General features: G+C 47.0%; 1 protein-coding gene across 1 annotated transcript in view; it reads right to left on the minus strand.

Moving 5' to 3' along the window:
• Positions 1-1,856: 1,856 nt before the first annotated feature.
• CTSK (cathepsin K) overlaps positions 1,857-20,709 on the minus strand; it is a 56,409-nt gene continuing 37,556 nt past the window's right edge. Inside the window, exons 6-8 of the mRNA XM_078669931.1 lie at positions 6,826-6,991; positions 6,489-6,594; positions 1,857-3,880 (exon numbers count right to left, since the gene is read on the minus strand). Coding sequence (XP_078526057.1) covers positions 3,781-3,880; positions 6,489-6,594; positions 6,826-6,991 — 372 coding nt within the window. The 3' untranslated portion in view covers positions 1,857-3,780. The remainder of the gene's footprint in view (positions 3,881-6,488; positions 6,595-6,825; positions 6,992-20,709) is intronic.

Consider the following 20,709-nt stretch of genomic DNA (forward strand, 5'->3'; position numbering starts at 1 on the left):
AGAAAATGCTCAAGAGCTCCTTAGCCTCAGGATCTTTCACTCCACAATCAAGGATATTACTGCTGTTCAACTGTACCTCACACCTCTTCCAGATCTCATAAATGTCTTTAATTTAACCTGCAGTAGCTATGATGAAAACACACAGGTTATCCTAAACCAAAAATCCCAAGGAACTAGAATCATCAATACATGACTACTGGTTCTGTGCTTTTGACGAATGGATGTTGTGCAACCATTACATTAATCTTTTCCAAAATACAGATCCGCAGCAACCTAAAGGACGAATAAACTAGAGACCCCACCATTGGCATCAAATTAAGTAAGACATTTCAAAGTGAATGTGTACTCCAACCTTTCATGAATCCACCAAGTGTTCACAATGCATGCACTCTGACTTCCTTCCCACACCTTGACCATCTACAATAACCACAAGACACCCTTGTTCTCATTAGGTTAGACTATGCAAACGATTTGTACCTTAGGGTACTGCTCATCCTACTTTGTAGATTTCAGAGGGTCCAAATTGCTGAAAAAGAACCACCCCCTGTATCTCTGTCCATGAGAATGTATCACTTCAGCATTCATTGCCTCTCTGCAGCCTAAGACTCTGCATTCAAGGTGATGTACACCATGTGTAGGGCCAGCCAAGGTTAAAGCCCCAGTTTACACACGCTAGGACCTGATGATACACGCAGAACTGAACCCTAAGTTTTAAACTACACACTCAGCTGTCCATTACCACCATTAAGAAGAAGAGTATGGGGAAACATTCTTCTGTGTGCAAGCAGCAAAGTTATCGAACTCCCTCGAACTTTCCAGCTGTATTTGCACAGCAGATGTGAAGGTTTGCATTTATCATCTTTGGATCATTTATATGAAGTTCTGACAACAGTTTAGGAGGGCAAATAAATAAAATGTATAGGCTTGTAGAGCCATTGTATATATTACATGTACCGCCTGAAAAATTGTACCCTTTAAATTATATGCTGAGATATATACTGAGATATATATACTTTCAATAAATCAACAGTGTGTGTGATGTTGTCACTGGTTATCAACATCATTACTCATGCAGGCTGTGAATTTAGGTGTAAGTGCCCAATGTGGTGTCAGCTGTGATGTCACTGAGATCTCTTTTTGCACTCTTATCAGCGGTTATCAATAACATTTACACAATGGTGCATTCGTGGTCCTTCGTCCGTTTCTTTTTTCAAGCCCACCGTGGTCAGTGTTATTTGGGATGTTAGTTGCGATATTATCAGGGCTGACAGCGCCACTTGTGATGTCAGCAATGAAATGATCATCACCATAACATCATGGCATCTGTGATTTCATCCGTTGGTATCAGTGTCATTTGTGATGTCAAATAAGTTCCCCGGTGTCATTTCTAGTGCCAGCTCACCATAGGAACAGTGATGTCATCAGTCATCGTCCGTGTGATTTGTCATAACAACTGTGATGTTATGTTGTGGAGCTGTGTTGAGTTACACATCAATATTCAGATTCATAGCATTTCTGAAGGTGTGCACTTCTCAGTGACCCAGGTTTGCTAACATCTCAGCTTAATTAGTATTTTCTTTTCAGAAGCAGGCACGTCTGTCATCTTACTGTCGCTGTTCCAGCCCTTCAGTCTTTCAGGTGAGCTATTGAACTGGTCAAGGAACTGCCTGATTTCCCTCTTATTCGGGTGTATGGAGAAAGACCATCCATTTGTGAAAACCCTAGGAGACATCCACCCCAAAAGAAAGAATGGAAAAAGTGTGATAGTCCCTCTGTACCATCAGTTCATTAACTTTTCTGTTATGCCAATGCCACAGCATACCTTGGAAATTAAGTTCACAATTAACACAAAAGGATAGAATGTGGGCGCAGATCTTTATCACAGTAAAAAAAATTACATTTTCATGACTTTAGAAAAATACAATCACAAAGAACCTAAGTACGAGAACACACGTGGCTAAAGTTGGAAACAAAGTGCACATCTTTTATGACCAGCACATTCAGTTTCATATTCTCATTACAAACAAAACATGAAAAAACTGAACATAAATCGGTACAAAGTGTGAATTTTGGGTCAGACCAGCTGCATGACACACTTTGTCCAGAATTTATACCAAACAATGGCAAAATCAAGAAATTCTGAGATGAGTTCCCATGCCTGTTTGATGCTGCAGAGATAATTTACTCACATTAAACAATACATATCCACTCTTTTAGACCTAGACATTCACTGGTAGGACATGTCCTCTGTATTCTTTTAAATATGTAGCAGTGTCCACATCTCTACTGGCTTCGAAGGTACAGTAGTTGTAATAAACCTAAAATATATGCCCAATGTGAGAGCATTTAGAAACAAATTTGTCAGGAATATTGCAAATGTGTCCATTATGTTTAGTGAAATTATTTAATCTTCCTCATTTGTTTGCTACATCAAGCCCAATTGCCCACCTGCTGATTAGCACCATAAGATCTCCCGGATAGGATGAGATTTAAGTCCTGTGAGCTCTTACTGATAGGAGGAGTTTGCTTCAATTTAGCTTTTCGTGAGCTGTGAGCTCTTCATGATCAAGAGGGATTAGCGCAGTGCGCTTTTCGTGATAAAAGTGGATTGGCACAGGGAGTTCTTCATGCTAGAAGGGGATTGTAGCTCGTCATGCCAGAAGCAGATTGGGCCTTTGAGCTCTTTGTGTTAGGAGGGGATCACTATTCTGTGAGCTCCTTCTCATAGAAGAGCATTGACACCGGTCGCACTCTTCATGGTAAGAGTGGATTACTGCTCTGTGAACCTCTTCTGAAAAATGTTGATCATCATCCATTGAGCTTTCATGATAGATGATGAGTCCTGCCTTGTGAGCTCTTCCTGATAGAAGGGGAGTGGTGCTGTGTGATCTCAGTGATAGATTTGTGCAGTCCCTCCTTGCAATTCAAAAGAATTGGCACAATTAGTTTTTGATAACAGAAAGGAGTTGGTGCAGTGAGCTCTTCGAGATAGAAAGGGATGGACACACAGCGTGCTCTTTCTAAGAGAAGAGGATCGCTAGCATTTCAGCATTTTGTTGGTGCCACAAGCTCTTTTTACATGAAAGGCACTGCTGCACTGTGATCTTTCATTGTGAGAGGTAATTATCACCCCATAAGTTCTCCTCACGATCAATGGATTGAAGTTTGACATATACTTTTGCCCCATTTTTCGGTCCTTTTATCGCTTTCATTTGTTTCTGTTACAATTTTCCAAAAGCACAGTTTTAAATTGTAGCATGGGGACAGACTAACTGGCGGTACATAGATGTGAACTTGTGGTACACCTATATAAACTTTTGATGACTAACGGTACAGGGAGAGAAGAAAGAAAGGCGGAGCTAGAGGCGAAATAGAGGTGGAGTGACCTCTGAACTAAAGGTGCAAGGACAGACGAGTTGCAGGATTGTGCAAGTGAACTGTGAAAAAAGGGATATATGAACTTTGAGTGTAGATACAGTAAAATCACAGGACTTCAAGATGGTGAAGTTGAGCTGAGGATGGCTGCATTATCAGTAAAACATTGGAACCTGGATTTACATGGAGGGAAATGAGGAATAAATGTAAATTAGAGATACATCATATGGATGGGAACAGGCCTTACACTGAAAATCACTAGTGGCACTCAGATGCAAACAGAAGTTAACTGGGTGGACACACAGACACACGTAAACAAGAAACCATGGATCATCAGATCTGGGTATCTGCTTTCTGTATTCTGGTTCTAGGCCCAGCACATGCTCCATCCTCTGTGCAACAAATTCACATCTTGGGGTAGCTGGCCAGGTTGGCAATCCCACAGGCATTCTGCTTGTTCCTGGCCATCAGGATGTAGCCCTTGCTGCCCCAGTCCTCTCCCCAGCTGTAGTATGAAGAAATGGAAAATGTTGGTTAAAGGAGGAAACCTATTCACACCTTCTCTTTATGTATACACACAATATATTCAGGGGAAGATAATATGTTGTCTACCTCTGCAAAACCCCCTCAACAACAGTCAGAGAGCTACATGCCCCATGCCGAAGGCAGGCTCTAGTCTACCCCTTCACATCCTGCTCAGTGATAGTCAATATTCTGTCTATTATAACACTCCAATATGAAAGATAGCTAATGAGATGTCTATCACTATGCAGATTGGCCAAGGATAGCCAGTGATGTTCCAGAGCTAATGATCTATCTACACCTGCCCATCATGTTCAAGAACGTTCAGTTAACAGTCTATGATTGAGCCTCAAGCTCAAAGGCAGTCAATACGTTTTATACTTCAAGGGATCATCATTGATAGACATATACAAAACTCAGTTCCTCCAATGGTCATAATCCCAAGACCCATGCAGTGATGCTAGGATATATAATTTCAACGTGGCCAAAGTAGGCATCTTGCAGGCATTATGGCACAAAGATGCCTTCTTTGAAGTTTTGGTGATGCAAATTTCCTAGGGAATTAGGAAACTTTCATTTCCGATTTCTCCTCCTGGGAGCCGGACATGGTTTGCAAACTTTAGCAGGGCCTTCAAAGTTGGGGATACCTGTTAGCTTGTATATATAGGAGGGTCTCTCAGGGTCCTTTGACACTGTAGTCCATGAGGGAATTATTGACATTCCTAGGTACACACCTGGGTAGGGAGCGGAAGACCTTTGAGAGTTTTTATTTTCTCGTGACCTCTTTGGACGTACACAGTACATCCAGATAAATTCCTTTAGGTCCCCTTCACACCCAGCTCAGGACCAAGACCACCAGGGGCGTTTGTTCCCCAGAACCTTTAATGTACCTTTTGAGCTGCATAGTAATCTTGTATCGAGCTGTGGATCTCCATCGATCAGTATGCTGGTGACATTCTTATGTATAATCGAATCTTAACTTGATTAATCAAGAGCCAGATGAGAGTAATATGTCTGAAGTTGCTTCCATCCGCTGGAAAAATCAATTACACAGCCATTTTATGGGTTTTTATCTTGGCAATTTTCAACTCTGCCAAGTGCCTTACTTAGCTTTATGATTCTATCCAAACCTTTTATGTCCATCAACCCCAGATAGGTCTGTCGGCCAGATACGGATATACGTTCTGAAGGTCATCAAGCAGTTTATTTAAAACCAGAGCTTTCTGTTCTTGGTACAGGGTCTTGGACTTTCAAATGTGTACAGTGCCCATGTTGTTTTTTCAACCTTCTGAAATATGCTCTGTTATTTGTGAAAGTTGAGTTTAATTCAGGTGCTTTGCTTAGTCGAGGTACCAGAACATTTTGAAAAATCTCTTATAGGTTTAAGTTGTCCCATTAATTACTAGTTCATCCTTTCTCAGATTTCCCTATGAACAATCAATATATCTGATAACCTTCTTTCAAACCCTACTCGGCAGATAGTATAACCCTCGTTTTTTTATATTAAATGTTTTACACTAACCCATAGTTAAAAGTAGAAGACAAAATCATTCGCTTGCGTTGCTTTGTCTCCGGTGCCGCCGCCTCCACCTTCCCACATCACTGCTTTGGTTGCTACATATTCCTTATACTCCGGGTGCCTCCCCCTCACCTCTCCCACAACACTGCTCGCAGGTCCCTACCACCACTCCAAGGCCACTATTGTTTTGCTTGGTTCTTTCTTACCTTACAAACACTTTTATATAGCGCACCTAGGCATGGGCTAGGGGAAGTTAAACAATCAGCCCATTAACACAGGATGTTGAGCCTGAAAGCAGAGTCTGACTGGGATCCCCAGCTCACCAGTCAGCAGCTCGCAGCGCTTTGCAATATCCTTTGCCTAGTCATATTGCAGGGTGCAGTACCATATGGGGCCAAAAGAGGTCCCAAGGGACACTTAATTACAACCTGTGGTACTGAACCCTCACAGTACTGCTTGTTTTAACATGGAGTCGGAGCTGCCATTTTCACTCCCAGCGCTAGGGCACCATTGCAGTTGTACTACATTAGAAAAACACACAACAGATTTCTTTATTTTATTAAGGTGCGGAAGGCATATCTATTGCATAGAGTAAAAACATTGGTATTTATAATGCCAATAACTCCAACAAATGCAGGACCTATTGCATTTCCAATGCTTGCTTTTATTGCTGGTGGACCAGCAAAGCTGCAGTGTTTTGAGCACTCTCAGACAGGGAGTGGGTGAATTCAAATAAAAGTTTCTGTAACACGGATGCAGCTTTTGCAGCGTACTCTCGGCATGGAGTAATTCTATTATGCACCAGTTTCATTTGTCAATACAGGTACAACTGTGCAGACCCTCCCCCTCCAACCTCAGAAAGCATATTGCTTCAAATGTGAATGTTGGTATGGACTCCATATTGAAACTTCTGAGAATCCTCCAACAGGGCATGTCTGTGTCCTGTCTGGGATGGCCCTCTATACATATCTATTTAAGCTCACCCCCTCATATCTGACGTAGAGTTTGTAATTATGATTTTAGGAATTAATCATCTCTGCTTCTGGCTCTGGTTCACTATGCCCTGCCTTACCTGTTCTTAACAATCCAGTGCTTGGCCTTCTTCTGTATTCCATAGCCCACAACGAGAACAGCATGATTAATGTCTGTGCCATTGCACTCTGGATCGTAGTACACACCTGAAAGGCAGTTCGATCAGAAAGATTAGATGTTGTAGTATACCCAGCATCATCACAAAAAAAATCACCATTTCACAGGGAGGTTTGGGGACATGATGATTTGTAGGCCCACTCCTTACCTAGCAAACGTACTGCCACCCCTACACACATAATATCTCCCTCACTGGTTAATCGGTCAATCTTTTAATGTGTGATGCGTAGGGGTCCATAGTAAGATTTTTTTAACCTCACCTTCACTATAGAATTGGAATGAGGAGAGGCTGGCGTCGATGCCCACGGACACAGGGCCAACCCGTGCCACGGCCTTCTTCAAGACCTTCTCATTCCCCACTGGGATCTCCTTGAAACCTCTGCACTTGGCCGCTCTTCCTGTGGGGTTGTACATGCATTGTTCATCCTGTGGAGTAGGAGTTGTTTGAAAGTAATGAAAACTGTAGAAATGTGCTAATACAATTCTGTAAAATCAAGTGATAAATATTAGACATACTGTTGCATGTGTGGACTTCAGTGTCTGATCCAAATGAAGGTGCCAGGGTGAAAACTCTGAGCGCCACTCGCACCACCCAACAGTCAGTAACCCCTACCGCCCCCAAAATACTAGGTGTGTTTTGTTTGTGCTCCAATATGAAACCACGCATTAATCTTCCACTTTAACCCAACCTGTTGTGCTCCTGTTGACTTTATCCCTCAGTTTTGAAACAATCTTTCTGCCAATGTCCAGTGGCATCCCAAATACCCCAAGATGTCCCAGTGAAGCCTTTTAGACCCTCAAACAGACCCAGTTGAAGTGGGCCTGGAGTTATGATTCTGTAGTTTCAGCATTTCCACATATTTTTTAATTTACCTCACTTGAACATAATCCACCGTCTGCTGCATAATTTGCAGATTTGAAAAAACAAAATTGTTTCCAACTCAGGGGGTTCAAAAGTAACTTTAAAAAGCATCATATGTGGTGCCAGGCTGTTACAGAAGCTTTGCAAAGGTTGTTTTTGTATTTTTTTAACATGTTTTGTTTTTGATTTAATAAAGAGTGTAGTAAAAATACAAGCCACCTTCCTCATGCACGACAAGGAGTAAGCACCCTCCATGAGCATCACCAAACTGAGCATAAACAATTCAAATATTAGTACGGTTATTCTCCCCCAATCCTATGACTACTGCCTCTCAGCCAGGTAATCGGTGTCACTGTGGTCTCCATTAGCGTCTTGTGTTGCATATTCTTCCTTTTCCATGTCTCCATGGGTACCACCGCCTTCAGCCTCCATGGTTTCATCTATTAGTTAGAACATCATGTTCCTCTTCCACCGGCTCATCCGCTTGCAGATTATTTTAATCGTTGTTCTTCTGCCAGGGTCCATTCCAGCATATCTCCGAAACATGCTTGGACTGTAGGCCATTTATTGTGAATCAAGTGCATTGCTATGTAGCGCTTAGCAAATACCGGACCCCGTTTTGCAAATCTATACTGCATGGTTCTCTGTTTAGGTTTTGGAATCAAACCCAGGAGGCAATGGAGGATCATCAGTTGGAGAAGGCACTTTTGTCACCTCTTCAAGTCTCCTCACCACCTCCTCCCGGTAGCCCTGCAGTGCTCTACAGAACCATGTCATATGCAAAAAAGTAGAGCATTTCTCCTTACATTTTGGAAACGTCGAAGGCTTAGTGGGGTAGATTTTATGTACTGTACACAAGTAAAGGGGTAAAAGGAATACACCTTACTTTACCCTCCTCCAAGTCAATACATATACACAAAAGAAAGTAAGGCAAATACAAGTCGCAATTTCTTATATAAGGTTCGAATACATGCAACCATGTATCAGGAGCACATTCACTTTGTAAAAACTGCACTCCCACAACAAGTTGTGGCATGCTTCATCATAGGGCTGCTGCAAAACGCCTCAGCGCAGACCAATGCTAGAGGCGGAGCAATACGGAGGGGTTGACAATACAAACCAATAAAGAAGGAAAAGGAAAGGATCCTGAATAGGTGCAGACAATGAATCTTAAAACTAACGAAGGGATATCCTAATAACAATTTTATTTCTGGATTCCCTTGTCAGGATTAAAAAAGGGGTACACGGGTACCCCTGGATGGTGGTGGTATGAGTGAGTTATGCACTCTCCACCCCTCTGTTCTGCAAAGAGGTCAACATATTTCTGCCGGATCCCGTCTCTCTAACGGCATTCATCAGGACAAAAGGATCCCTATGCTAAATTTCCTTACTGTCACATATACCCCTAGTATTACCACTATACTAAGTGTTACTCCACCTGTTAGTATGGTGCAGTTCAGTACACTTACTCATGTACGAGATCTGTAAGTGAAGAGAATAAAACCACAGTGAAAAGGGTCTGTACAGTAATAAACAGACACACTACATAAATGATACATGTGATAAAATTGTCCTCTCAATGATACCTTATAGAATACACCCTCTATTCTGGGTGAACAATGGTCCTATTTCTCTATTATGAACACTCAGTGCGAATGTCATATATTAAAACATTATGTGCCTATGGTCCTAGGCAAAACCTGAACACACAGGAGCCACTTCCTGTCACATGAGTCGCAAGTGACGCACGGGTCACGTGGCGCGTCCGAGGCACGGGAGGTGCTCAAACAGGAGGCAGAAACTAGAGCGGCGACTGACACTCTATTCCGCGTGTGCGCATTGTACTCCAGAGCGCGATGGCTCATATACTAACCCCGGAATGGCCAACAGGCCAGCAGGCTACGGGCCTCTTGGTTGCCCTACGTTCTCAGTCTGCTTTTGTTCCCATTTTCATGGCTGTGGAAGATGCTTTCAACCATGCCAACCCTATCCCAGCCACTGAGTGGCACATGCTTTCCAGCCTCTGTATGGACAAGGGCGTAGTTCTTACCGGCCTCATGAGTCCAGCCTCCAAACCCTCCTAGTCTCGCTCATCTAGATCATGAACATCCAGTTAGTGGCAGGATCTGCCATCACCTCCACTACTGGCAGTTTGAAACCTCATACAAGTGGGTTCTGCAGATTGTCTGAGGGGGCTACTTTGGGACTACCCCTCTCTCCATGCCTCCATCTTATGATGGGCTGATGGAGGATCATCTGCCTCTGCTCAGGGAGGAATATGGTTCTCTTGGCCAAGGGAGCCATAGAGAGGGGTGTGGTGCCTGAAGTAGGCTGTGGTTGATATGTCCAATAGTTTCTGGTCCCAAAAAAGAATAAGGGTCTTCGTCAAATCCTAGATCTCCGAGCCCTCAACTACTTCCCAAAAAAGGAGAAATTTAAGATGTTGATATTGACCCAGGTCTTAGTTGCCCTGGACCCAGGAGACTGTATGGTAGCGTTGGACCTGCCTGCTCATTGGTGTTACCTGTGGTGTATGGTAGGCCACAAGCATTTTCACTTCACTGTGCTCCCTTTTGTCCTTACCAGTGCACCTCGGGTGTTGACCAATGGGATGACGGTGATCGCAGCTCATCTGTGCAGATATGGGGTGCCGGTCTTCCCTATCTCAGCGACTGGCTGTTGAAGGCGGGCTCGCCCTAGGTTGTCATCTCCCACCTCCAGACTACGGGGAACCTCCTTCACTCGCCGGGGTTCACTATCAACATGCCAAAGTTTCACCTGACTCCCTCTCAGACACTCCCTTTTATCGGAGCTGTTCTGCACACGGTGCAGTTTCGGGCTTATCCTCCTGAGAAGCGAGTCCAGGATATTCAGGCTATGATACCAATGTATCAGCCTCCATTCTGGAGTTTGGCGAGAATCTCTCTGAAGCTGCTGGGCCTCATGGCCCCCTGCTTCCTTCTAGTGACACAGGCCAGATGGCATATGCGGAACCTGAGGTGGTTGATAAAGAACCGCAATTGGGTCAGAGGCAGGCCCCTCCCCCTTCTCCAACCAGATCTCACAGTAGTGACAGATGAGTCACTCCTGGGATGGGGCAGCCATCTGGGAGAGGTGTAGATCAGAGGACTCTGGTATCTGGCGTATTCTGGACTCCAAGTCCACATGCTGGAGCTCCAGGTGATCCGACTGGCATTGAAAGTCTTTCTATCCTCTATCAAGGGAAGGCTGGTACAAGGGTGCATGGAGACACCACCACCATGTGGTACTGCAACAAACAGGGTGGGTAAGGGTCATGGACCCTTTATCAAGAGGCCCTGTGTATCTGGACATTGCTGGAACAGCAGGGCATTTTCCTGGTGGTTCAACAGCAGGCACATTCCCTGAATGCCACGGCAGACTAACACATCCATCGATGCCTAGCGGTTCACGAACGGCGTTTCCACCCAGAGGTGGCGCAATGTCTCTATCAACAGTGGGAGAACCTTGGTTAGATCTTTTTGCCTCCACTAAGAATGAGCAATGTCAGCAGTTTTGCGTGTTGAAGTTTTCAAGGTAGCTCTCTCTCTGAGATGCTTTTTGTTTTGAGTGAAGTTTAGGCCTCCTTTATGTCTTTCCGCCCATATCACTTCTGCTGAGAGTTCTCAAGAAGATCAGCAACGACTGGGCCCAAGTCATTCTTGTGGTTCTTGACTGGGCACGGAGAGTTTGGTATCCTGAGATTCTGAACATGAGCATCAGTACTCCTATCAGCCTGCCCGTGCAAGAGGATCTTCTGTCACAGCAGCAGGGTACGGCCCTCCAACCAAGTCTGTCAACTCTTCGCCTTCCTACATGGAGATTGAGGCGGCAGTTGATAGCTTTCGAGCTCCCTCCCTAAGTCTGTAATGTTATTCTGGCAGCTGTGCATCCCTCCACTAAGAATATATACGCCTGCCGATGCAAACGCTTTGTATCATATTCTACAGATGTCTATTGACCCCTTTTTGCTTCCCTTTCTGATATTTTTATTTTTATTTTGACCCATGCTGAGCAAGGCTCTGCTCTAGACACTCTGAAAGAGTACCTTTCTCTCCTGTCTGCCTTCTTGCGGCTGCCAGACCAACCCCCATTATTTAAGTCTCCCATTATAAATATATACCTCAAAGGTCTTGTACATATGTTCCTAACTTCCCCTTTTATCATTCCTCAGTGGGACCTTAATTTGGTTCTCACCTTTCTAATGTGTGCGCCATCAAGCCTTTTCACAATTGTCCTCTCAGGCTGCTCACACTTAAAACAACCTTTCTTGTGGTGATAACATCTGCCTGGAGGAAGAGTGAAATGCAGGCTTTATCATCCGAGCCTCCCTTCCTTTACATTTTCCCTGACAAACTGGTGCTTCGCACTTGGGCCGCTTTCCGGTCGAAAGTGGTAACACCATTTCATGTGGGTCAATCGGTCACCTTGCCCACCTTCTATGCTTCTCCACATCCCTCTAAGGAAGAGGATCAACTCCACTGTCTGGACCGAAAAAGAACGTTGTCGTTCTACCTTGATTTCACACAAGAGTTCTGGGTGGATAATCAACTCTTCGTGGGGTATGAAGGTGCAATGAAAGGTCAGGCGGTGCAGAAACAGACCATCTCTCGATGGGTCATTCTTTGCATCACAATCTGCTATGCAATGGCAAAGAAACAGCCTTCTGAAGGCTTAAGAGCTCATTCCACCAGAGCTAAAGTTTCGACCACTGTGTCAGCCTGTGGAGTTCCAGTCCTGTACATCTGTAAGGTAGTAACCAAACACTACTGCCTGGACAGTCAAGTCCACAGGGACAGTCACTACGGCTGTTTGGTCCTTTAGGACTTCCTAGTCTAAATGTGTCCACAGACTTTCCACTAGGGATGGTATTGCTTGGGTATCTATTCAAAGATAAGAAATCTGTGGCTAGAAGTCTCTATCAGATGATCAATTTACTTACCTTCGGTATTGCCTTAACTGGGAGATTCCTTACCTACCCACCCTTCCTCTCTGCTCTGCGGACAGATCTCTAGGGTTGGGACTGATCCCTTTTAGGGTCCTACTTTTGACACACCACTATCAGTACACTTCATGGCTCTGCGCTTCTGGCGTTGAAAGTCTTGAAAAGTACCTGACATCAGTGTGCCACAGTGGCGCCTATATAGGTGAGGTGGACATCACTTCTGGTGCAGACAACGCCACCCAGTGCCGACCGACACTGCCTACCAGCGCGCAGGCGTACTGCTCTGAATTTTTTTTTCAGATCCAGTCTTATGCCTGGGGAAATTCAAAGGTAAGGAGTCTGTAGCTAGATAGTGTCTCTACCAGATAAGGTGTTACCGAAGGTAAGAAACTTGTACTTCATGTCAGTAAATCTTCCAGGTGCTGGAAGTTGGTGTCCTGAGCAACGATGCACCTCAAAATTGGGAACACCTTTAGATGTGCTTGTATGTTTGTTAGTTGATAGTCGCAAATATTTTCTTCAGCCCATCCCCATCCTTGAATCAGTTAGAGATTTATCCAGGGCAAAAATAATTCAATTTCCAAAGCAGGACTCGGTAGGGAACACACCAAACAAGCATTGGAAATGCAATAGGTCTCGCACCATTAGAGTTAGTGCTTTTAGAATTGTTTATGTTTTTTTTTTGTAAATGTTTAGCATTTTTGTTTCCTGTAGCCAATGCTAAAGTATTACAAATAAAAAAAGCCATAAACATTTCTAAAAGCTCTAACTGAAATGGTCTGAGAACTATTGCACTGTGTGAGGGTGAGGGTGAGTGAGGGTGAGGGTGAGTGAGGGTGAGGGTGAGTGAGGGTGAGTGAGGGTGAGTGAGGGTGGGTGAGTGAGGGTGGGTGAGTGAGGGTGAGGGGTTGAGGTTGAGGGTGAGGTGTTGAGGGTGAGTGAGGGTGAGGGTGAGGGTGAGTGAGGTGTTGAGGGTGAGTGAGGGTGAGGGTGAGTGAGGGTGAGGGGTTTTGGGTGAGTGAGGGTGAGGGGGAGTAGTTGAGGCTGAGTGAGGGTGAGTGAGAGTGAGGGTGAGTGAGGGGTTGAGGGTGAGGGGTTGAGGGTGAGTGAGTGAGGGTGAGGGGTTGAGGGTGAGTGAGGGTGAGGGTGAGGGAGGGTGAGGGGTTGAGGGTGAGTGAGGATGAGTGAGAGTGAGGGTGAGGGTGAGGGGTTGAGGGTGAGGGGTTGAGGGTGAGTGAGGGGTTGATGGTGAGTGAGGGTTTGAGGGTGAGGGGTTGAGGGTGAGTGAGGGTGAGTGAGGGTGAGGGGTTGAGGGGGAGGGGTCGAGGGGGAGGGGTCGAGGGGGAGGGGTTGAGGGTGAGTGAGGGTGAGTGAGTGAGGGTGAGGGGTTGAGGGTGAGTGAGGGTGAGGGGTTGAGGGTGGGTGAGTGAGGGTGAGGGTTTGAGGGTGAGGGGTTGAGAGTGAGTGAGTGAGGGTGAGGGGTTGAGGGTGAGTGAGGATGAGTGAGAGTGAGAGTGAGTGAGGGGTTGAGGGTGAGGGGTTGAGGGTGGGTGAGGGTGAGTGAGGGTGAGGGGTTGAGGGTGAGTGAGGGTGAGTGAGGGTGAGTGAGGGTGAGGGGTTGAGGGTGAGTGAGGATGAGTGAGAGTGAGGGTGAGTGAGGGGTTGAGGGTGAGTGAGGGGTTGAGGGTGAGTGATGGTCAGGGTGAGTGAGGGTGAGGGTGGGTGAGGGGTTGAGGGTGAGTGAGGGTGAGTTTGAGGGGTTGAGGGTGAGGGTGAGGGTGAGTGAGGGTGAGGGGTTGAGGGTGAGTGAGGGTGAGGGTGAGTGAGGGTGAGGGGTTGAGGGTGAGGGGTTGAGGGTGAGGGGTTGAGGGTGAGTGAGTGAGGGTGAGGGGTTGAGGGTGAGTGAGGGTGAGGGGTTGAGGGTGAGTGAGGGTGAGGGGTTGAGGGGGAGGGGCTGAGGGTGAGTGAGGGTGAGGGGTTGAGGGTGAGTGAGGGTGAGGGCGAGTGAGGGTGAGGGGTTGAGGGTGAGGGGTTGAGGGTGAGGGGTTGAGGGTGAGTGAGTGAGGGTGAGTGAGGGTGAGTGAGGGTGAGGGGTTGAGGGGGAGGGGTTGAGGGTGAGTGAGGGTGAGGGGTTGAGGGTGAGTGAGGGTGAGGGGTTGAGGGTGAGTGAGGGTGAGTGAGGGTGAGGGGTTGAGGGTGAGTGAGGGTGAGGGGTTGAGGGTGAGTGAGGGTGAGGGTGAGTGAGGGTGAGGGGTTGAGGGTGAGTGAGGGTGAGGGGTTGAGGGTGAGTGAGGGTGAGGGTGAGGCTGAGGGGTTGAGGGTGAGTGAGAGTGAGTGTTGTGAGAGAGGGGTGATGAGGCCTGGTTGTTGTGAGAGAGGGGTGATGAGTCCTGGTTGTTTTGAGGTACAGCTGATGAGGCCTGGTTGTTGTGAAGTATCTGACTTTCTTGTGAAGACAAGTGCGTCATAAGCTTAAACGAGAGCCTTGCATTCTCTGTTCCCGATCCTTGCACCCATGCATGGCTCGGGTCTCAGGGCAGCTACCAGGAGTTCTAACAGCTCTCATCAGGTTTCTACAGCTAGTTCCCCGGTTTTGTGGGCTGGGCATGAATAGTGGGCAAGAAACAGCTAATTATAGAAGGGCCGCTTTTGAATGAATGAATTAATAAACCTTTACACCGCAGATATTCAAAGGTCAAGCCACTGATGAGTTGTGATGTTTTGTTTTGTAAGAGGTGTTAAGCTGACTTGCAGGCGCCGGAGAGAATTCACACGACAATTTGCCCGCCTCCGTTTCAGTTGCAGACTGTTTATGAGCTCAGCAGCAAGGTTTTGGTTGGTTAATCACAGGAACCCTCAAGAGGTGTAGAATTAAATGTTAAACCTGAGGTAGGATGGGGCCTTCCCACGGCTGCATTTATCCACAGTCCGGCTTCCAGGAAGAGGTGAGGTGAGTGGCACACGTCTGTCTCGTACAGCTTTTCCTTGGGTTGGTGAGCCTGCGGGGGCTCTCGTAAGTCAGGCTGCCCTGTTTGCCTCTGGAGAAAGACAAGCCCTAGCTCGTCTGCAGCGAAAGTGGGGGTGCTGGCTTGTGGCCATGACAGACGGTACACTGAAAAGCAGAGTGGAGGGCGGCCTCTGAATTCCAGCATGCCCTGACGTGTCGGCGGGGACAGAAGTGTATGCAGCCCCTCCTCCCCCCACGCTCAAGGCTGGCAGCCTGAAGGAAGAGACAGCTGGAGCGGTGGGTTATGTGAGGAATCTTTCACTCGAGTGTGCCGGGTCAGAGGCCTACCTCTAGGGTCAGTGAGCAGAGCCTTGTGTAATGTGTGCACCTGCAAACAAACCAGGACAAGCACAAGCGCTAATACACACAGCCCTGTACACACAACGAGTAACGGCTTGAGGAGGTGAGGGAAGGGCTAAAGGCAACAATGTCACCGGGTGAAAAGAAAGAGAAAGCAGGGTAACCTGACCCAGGAGGGGGGAGGAGGGAGGAGAAATGCGTCTCGGCTGGAGCAGGGGGCGGAGCAGGGAGAGCGGGCTTAGAAATGTACTTCACACGGCCGGCCGGTCGTGAAACTGAAAGCATGGCCGGCCGGCCGTGAAAGCCTTTGATGCCGCAGGGGGTGGAGCGGCACCAGCTGGGAGAGTAGGCAAGGCAGGCGGCTGGGGGCATGTGCACGCGCTTTTAAGCTCAATGCGCATGCGCATTGAGCTTAAATTTCTCGTGCACTGCAAGGAATCGCCACGATTCCTTGCAAGTTGGATAAAGAGTGGATAAGCCACCATAGTCTCGCTTGCTCGATGCGCATGCGCATCGACAGGCGAGACCTAAAAATGACAGTGGTCGAGGGGAAGCGTTTTTTTCCCAAATGTGAGAACATTTTTCCTGTGAAGAAAAAATGTGTTTGACTGTAATTTAAATCATACCTAACATTTTCACTTGCATAATTGTACATTGTGTACAACTACGCTTGGTAAAATGATTCCGCAATACTGCAAATATGACTTCTCTATAGATACCGAGAAGTACCTCTGGGAATCTGCTGCATGAACAGATTCACTTGCCTATTCATAGAAACCTTTGTAAATAAAAAAAACACATGGAATTTACTCTAAACATAGGAGGAAACCTGCAGAACTAAATTTTCAATTTTGTATGTGTTTCATTCCCAACATATCTTGGTAGAAGACAGAGACATTTCCTCCTTCATTGCTCTGCATACAAGACATTTAGGGCCACATGTACAAAAGGATTTAGCGGTCGCAACAGAGAATATGGCCATTTGTGACCGCTAAATAGCCTTTTGACATGTACTAACCCTATTTTGCGAGTCTGTAACCTATTACCGGTGGCAAAATAGGGTTTGCGAGTCATTATTTGAAAGGGGCGTGTTAAGGGCATCCATTCTTAATAGCGAGGCTGTATGACATTACAACGCATGCTAATACATCGCATGCCATTACATCGCGGTTTTTACAACGCAAGTCGTTATAACGACTTGCGTTGGAGGGCGCTGGACCTAGGAGTAGTATAATTTACTATTCCAACTCCAGTCTACATACAGTAGGGAAGGTGTTGGATAGTAAATTATACTATTCCTTGTCCTAGAGCTCCATCCAGCGCAAGTCGTTGTAACGACTTGCGTTCTAAAAACCGCAATGTAATGGCATCGCGATGTAACGACCGCGTTGTAAACGACCTTTCCCAATAGCGAGATGCAAGGTGATCTATGAATGTTTTGCAATTGGAATGCAGTCGCTAAACATTGCAGTTTTCCACCAACTGGTGGTAATCTATTTGCAATTGGGATGCGATCCCCAAGGGATCCCTTCCCCTTTGCGAATGTGGCACAAGCATTTTTTAAGGGCAAGTAGTGGTCCCACGGCCCACTGCCTACTCTTAAAAAGTGAATAGAAAACATTTCAATTTTGTTTTTTAAATACCTCCCTTTTTCCTTTAAGGAAAGCAGGCTGCATTACAAAACAAATTGCTGTATTGAAAAAGCAATCACAGACATGGTGGTCTGCTGACTTCAGCAGGCAACTGTCCCTGTGATTTTAACTATTTCCAATGGGTTGCATATTGAGACCTGCCTTATGAATATTGATGAAGTAGGTCCATTTGTGACCCACAGGGAATTGCAAACAGTGTCAGACAAACTGCTGTACATCACATTTTGCAACTTCGAATTGCAAGTCACCAAAGTCACAATTAGGAACTCCCAAAATGTAGCGATCGTACATGTGGCCCTTGGAACACTCATTTTCCCACATTCTACAGAGGTAAGATTTTGGGCGAATACTGGGTGAATCCATTTTCCATCTGCTCTATGGGGTAATTCTGTAAGGTACAGAACAGATACATATTTGTATGTTGCTAGAAGAGAAAGGGTACAGAAATACAAATGTTCAACATGCCATAGAAAACTACTTTCTAAGAATGCACATAAAGGGTTTTGTAAATCGTGTTATGCCCCAATGCACTAATTCGGCAACATATGTCTTACTTACCCAATCAATCAACAATATACAGTATACTATTGTGTGCTGCTTTATAGCTTAAGTTGGCCCCAGGATGTCTATAATGGTTGCTTCGCTCTTACAATTCAATATCACAGAACCTGTAACTTAACATTACTGATAAAATGCTCCTCAAAGCCATATAAGGGACCCAGCAATGTTCTGAAGATATGAGTGGTGTATAGGTGGCCTACATTTCAGAAGGCATCATACTTGTTGCATCTTTGATTTACTTCGGGGAGTACTGTACCAGGTCCGAATTTGTATAGCGTAAGTGTGCAGTGTTTGTTGTGGCATGCCATGACAACTTATATTATACCAGAATTAAAAAATTCTTTGTACCTTGACTCAAGGAGTTTTATGGCCATTGTGTTTGGGTGTTTAATTAGGAATCATATTCAATACCTTAGGGATAGCATATGGTACAGCTGATTAATGTATTGTTTAGTAATAATTGATATTGAGTAGTGGCATGTCGCACCCTGCCATGGACCATTCGTTTTGTTGTGCTGGGGTGCGCAGCTGTCCATTTCCCTGCTGGCGTATTACCTTATCCAGGGCCACTGGAATTATGCAGCAGGGTTTGGCTAAATTTTGTAGTGTAATGCAGCATATTTTGTGGCAGTATTACTGCCCAAATTTGTACTTTTTACACATGATCACTATTTCTGAGCAAAGGTTTGAGCGAAAAATAATTATTTTGTTAAAATCGTCAAAGTACGCAGGAGATGATGGTTAATGTGGCAAATGATGCAGGTTTATATTTCGGCGGAACGCACTGCATAATCGTATAATTCGAGTGGTCCCCAACCATATGTCACTTCACCACCACCTCAGGACTCACTTCCAAAGGGGAGCCAAGGAGTCCTGTTTTTGCCTCACAGTGATTATCACTGGAATGCTGATTGCCAGGGAACTTGGGTTGTTGTAGAGCATGGGTACTCACAAACATTCTCTCGGGGGCCAAATTTACAGTGTGGTTTGTGTCCGAGGGCTGCGGGGTCAGTGGGGGAGGGGGCGGGGCTAGAGCAACAAAAAAAACTGTGACCATGAGGTTGAACACAGGTCCCTGCAGCGGACGCCTTCGTCCACTGAGCCACCAGACCCGGCATACACACATCTCTCTCTCTCTCAATCCCTCTCTCCCTCCCTCTCTCCCTGTTTCTCCCTCTGTCTCACTCAGACTGCCTCACTCCCTATCTCGCCCTCTCTCTCCCTGACTCCCTCTGTCTCACTCACTCTGACTGTCTCACTCCCTCTCTCTCTCTCTCTGTCTCCCTCTCTCTCTCTGTCTCCCTCCCTCTCTCTGTCTCCCTCTCTCTCTCTCTCTCTCTCTGTCTCCCTCTCTCTCTCTCGCTCCCTCTCTCTCTCCCTCTCTCTCCTTCCCTCTCACTCTCTCTCACTCTGTCTCCCTCCTCACTCTGTCTCCCTCCTCACTCTGTCTCCCTCCTCACTCTGTCACCCTCTTCACTCCCTCCTCCCTCCCTCTGTCTTTCATCCTCCCTCTCTCTCTGTCTGTCACCCTCCTCCATCCCCCTGTCTGCCTCCCTCCTCACTCCTCCCTCCCTCTGTCTGTCACCCTCCTCCCTCTCTTCCCCCTCCCTCCTCCCTCTGTCTGTCACCCTCCTCCCTCCCTTTGTCTGTCACCCTGTCTCCATCCCTCTCCCTTTCTCTGTCTCCCTCCCTCTCCCTCTCCCTTTCTCTGTCTCCCTCCCTTTCCCTTTCTCTGTCTCCCTCCCTCTCCATTTCTCTGTCTCCCTCCCTCTCCCTTTCTGTCTCCCTCCCTCTCCCTCTCTTTGTCTCCCTTCCTCTCCCTTTCTCTGTCTCCCTCCCTTTCCCCCCTCGCTCTCCCTCCCCCTCCCTTTCCCTCCCTCCCTCGCTCTCCCTCTGTCTGCCTCTTTCCCTCCCTCCCTCACTCTCCCTCCCTTTCCCTCCCTCCCTCGCTCTCCCGCCCCCTCCCTATCCCTCCCTCCCTGTCCCCCTCCCTCCACCTCCCTCACTCGCTCTCCCTCTGTCTGCCTCCCTCTTCCTGCCTCCATTTCCCTCCCTCCCTCGCTCTCCCTCTGTCTGCCTCCCTTTCCCTCCCTCCCTCGCTCTCCCTCTGTCTGCCTCCCTTTCCCTCCCTCCCTCGCTCTCCCTCGCTCTCACTCCCTTTCCCTCGCTCTTCCTCCCTCTCCCTCCCTTTCCCTCCCTCACTCTCCCTCCCTCTCCCTCCCTCCCTTTCCCTCCCTCCCTCGCTCTCCCTCTGTCTGCCTCCCTTTCCCGCTCTCCCTCGCTCTCCCTCCCTTTCCCTCCCTCCCTCGCTCTCCCTCTGTCTGACTCCCTTTCCCTCCCTCCCTCACTCTCCCTCCCTTCCCCTCCCTCACTCGCTCTCCCTCCCTCTCCCTCCCTCGCTCTCGCTCCCTCTCCCTCCCTCGCTCTCCCTCTGTCTCCCTCCCTTTCCCTCCCTCCCTCTACCTCCCTCTGTCTCCCTCCTCATCTCACCCTGCCTGTGTGCGCCCAGGCTGAGACAGCTTCCGGGCACACACACACACACACACACACAGGGCACACACACACACAGCGACACCTGAGCCCTTCACAGGTCTTTAAAAGACCATGTGTATGTTAATGAGGCTTTTGAATTTCACCTCTTAGAGTCCCTGCAGCTCCACTCTGACTATCACTGGAATGCCCGGGCCCCCACAGAGCAGCAGAGTGTCGGCATGCAGTGTTTGCAGACACTCTTTATTTTTTTTTTTTTTAAACACAGGTACATTGTCTGCAAGTTCCGTGGGCCGCCCAGGAAGGCTT

Source organism: Lissotriton helveticus, chromosome 12 (genome assembly GCF_964261635.1).
Source record: "Lissotriton helveticus chromosome 12, aLisHel1.1, whole genome shotgun sequence".
Lineage (NCBI taxonomy): Eukaryota > Metazoa > Chordata > Amphibia > Caudata > Salamandridae > Lissotriton > Lissotriton helveticus.